This window comes from Monoraphidium neglectum, assembly GCF_000611645.1.
Source record: "Monoraphidium neglectum strain SAG 48.87 unplaced genomic scaffold scaffold04501, whole genome shotgun sequence".
NCBI lineage: Eukaryota > Viridiplantae > Chlorophyta > Chlorophyceae > Sphaeropleales > Selenastraceae > Monoraphidium > Monoraphidium neglectum.
Window position 1 is genome coordinate 1 of NW_014009128.1, and position 2,959 is coordinate 2,959.

A 2,959-nucleotide genomic window follows, 5' to 3' on the forward strand; every position below is an offset into this window, starting at 1 on the left:
CTCCCGGGCCCCCGCGCACCCGTCCCCCTCCATCCTGTCACCGCCTGCACGCGCGTCCGCCCGTTTTTTCTTAATCGCCGCAGGCAGAGCCTGAGCAGTGGAATCCTTCCTTGGCCTGCTTCACCCAGCAGCAGCACCAAGCACCTTTTGGTTGACTGTGACTCCGGAGATGCCTGTTATAACCTGGCCGCAACCAACCTTTAACACTCTCAACTGCGGCTACCTGCAACCGGTTGAGCCTCACCATTTGCAACTGTCCCTTGCTTCAAGGACCCACCAACATCACACCCGCGCCTGCTCCCTTCTACACGACAGGTCCTCGCCTGCCTCACCTCGGGCCTGACCGCCTCCATAGCCCTCGAGGAAACCGCCCGCCTGCAGCTGCCCGCCCCCTTCCCCTCCTCCCAGCGCCCGCCGGCGGGTCCACAGCGCGCCGGCGGCGCGGCGCGGCAGCCGAAGACGGTGCTTGTCACGGCGGCCGCCGGCGGCACCGGGCAGTTTGCGGTGCAGCTCGCGAAGCTGGCGGGCTGCAGGGTGGTGGCGACGTGCGGCGGCGACGACAAGGCGGCGCTGCTGCGGCAGCTGGGGGTGGATCGCGTGATCAACTACAGGTCTGCGATCTGGGTGTGATCTGGGGTTCTGTTTTGAAGCTTCCAGTGCTCGTGGCCTGTCCTCATTTCTTGCACCCATGGGGCAGGCTGTGATTTTTCGCAATTTGCCGCTGGTGCTCTTCAGGATCGTGCTGGCCTGTCTCGGCGCCGTTCCTCCAAATTCTCCTGTTGCTCCCTGCATCCCCAGCCTGCACACTCACGCCGTGATCTCCCATTCAAGCAACCTGCAAACCACCCGTTCCTCAACCTCGTACCTCTAACCTAGGTCTGAGGATGTGAAGGGCGTGCTCAAGGCAGAGTACCCGGGGGGCATCGACGTGATCTACGAGTCGGTCGGCGGCGAGGTGGGGACGACGGCAGCGACTGGTCATGTTCCTGCACGACATTCAATAATTGTGTTGCAAGGCGATACAAGTGCTGGTGACCGTGAGACCCGGCTCTCGCGACACAGCCAGCCCGCCAAGTGCAATCGTTTCAAGCGATGCCCTTCTCCTCCCACAATGTGTCGTTTGCTTCGCCCCCTGCTGACCCCGAGCACACCCCGCCTCCCCCCGCATGCGGCCCACCCATGCCTCATCCGACAGATGTTTGACCTGTGTGTCGACGCCCTCGCCGACCGCGGCACCCTGGTAGTCATAGGGATGATGTCGGCTTACTCGTCCGGCTGGCAGCGCAGCGCGCATGAGGGGCTTGCAGAAAAGTGAGTTTTATTCTGGGACTGAGCGGGGAAAAGCGCCACAGCTTGAGCCATGCATGGCTGGCTCGATGCCAAATCAGATGCCAGATGTGCTTGGTCTCAGGGGGGGGCAAAATGAGCAACGGGCGAGCTTCAAGGTGGGTAAACTGGCCGAAGGATGCCCGGCTGCGGCTCTTTGTTGCAAGCGCTCGGGTTTGAAGGGCAGCGGCTCAAGCCAGTGGCCCCAGCTAGACCCTCACAACTACCCTTCTGTTCAGCACTGCCCCCCCTCCCCCCGCCTTGGACGAACCCTCACACGCCGTGCCCCCCCACCTTCCACCGCCCAGGCTGCTCTGGAAAAGCGCCAGCGTGGCCGGATTCTTCCTACTGAAGTACGCACCGCTCTGGGGGTGAGCGGCGGCCATGACTAGTACTTCACATAGGGTGATGTCATCAGCCACGTGTGCGATGTCATCGGGACCGCCACCTCCCTCGCATCGCCCATTATCAGCCTGGGGTAGAATGCGCGCCAGCCGCGGCTGAGTCAGCACCGCGCCTGCGCCTGATCTCCACCCCACTGTTTGCACCTCCGTTAGCACCACTGAAAGCTTTGGCTACCTTAAGTGTCAGGTCCTGAAAAATAGCTCGCTTCCCAGTCACACCAGTCGACGTCTCCCTGTGCAGAGGACCCCTCTCTGTGCCATATCCCCAGCCCGTCATCGTCCTTACATACCCCCAGTGGCTCTGCATTCCTTTTCCCTCTTCTCACCTGCACAGGCCCCCTCTCTGTCCCGTACTCCTCATCCGTATCCGGCCCCACCCAACCCCATTGCTTCTCGCCCCCCCCCCTCTCCCCTGTGCAGCCCCCACCTCACAGCGCTGTGCGAGCTCGTTGCCCAGGGCCGCCTGCGCGCCGCCATCGACACCCAGCGCTTCGTCGGCGTCGAGTCCGCCGCGGCTGCGGTAGACCGGCTGCAGTCCGGCGCCAGCAGCGGCAAGGTCGTGCTGCAGGTCGCGCCGGAGCTGCCCGCCGCGGCGGTCGCAGGGCTGTAGAGGGACCGCGCGCTGCTGCTGGGCGGCCGTCGGGTTGCGGCGGCGCCTGCTGGGGCGGCTGCTGCAGGGCAGCGGCGGCTGCAGGGTCAGGCTGGGAGCGTCCGCACGCGTCTGCGGGCCGAGGCATCCAGCTGCGCGTCGTTTGCACTGTGGAGGGGTCTCGTTTCCAGGGGTCAAACGTGGTGCTGGAACAGTCAATCGTTTGAGCACCAGCCGATTTTCGCGCCCAGGTGCGGCCTGTGGCCATCGAGGCCGCCAGTGGGCGCGATTCGCAGCGATGCACGGCCTTGGCGCGTGGCTGGGCACCCTCTCTGCAGAGCTGAAGCAGTGGGGCCGCCTGCCGTGCTTTTTGGCCTCGGCCTTGGCTTTGGCAGGCCAATGCCTCGGTTCGGCACCACCACGGGCGCTGCTGGCGGCTCTTGAACCAGCTGGCCCGTTAGCACTTTGGCCGCGAATGTTCAACGCTCGAGGAGCACCTTGTATGTGTGTCAGTGTGCACTTGATGCCATCGATCGCGGAGGTTTCTTTCCGATGTTTGAATAAGTATGTTCACGCAGGGTTTCTTGTTGTCGTAGGGTTGGCGGCTGCTTTGACCCGCAACAGTAGTTCATGTGACATC

General features: G+C 63.7%; 1 protein-coding gene across 1 annotated transcript; it reads left to right on the top strand.

Annotated features, from left to right (window-relative positions):
* Positions 1-169: 169 nt before the first annotated feature.
* On the top strand, positions 170-2,340 carry MNEG_14451 (hypothetical protein; the record flags this gene model as incomplete). Its single annotated transcript, XM_014037077.1, has 6 exons — positions 170-175; positions 316-611; positions 877-955; positions 1,196-1,311; positions 1,635-1,697; positions 2,151-2,340. The coding sequence occupies 6 exons, from the start codon at positions 170-172 to the stop codon at positions 2,338-2,340; spliced, it is 750 nt and encodes a 249-aa protein (XP_013892531.1).
* Between the last annotated feature and the right edge of the window lie 619 nt (positions 2,341-2,959).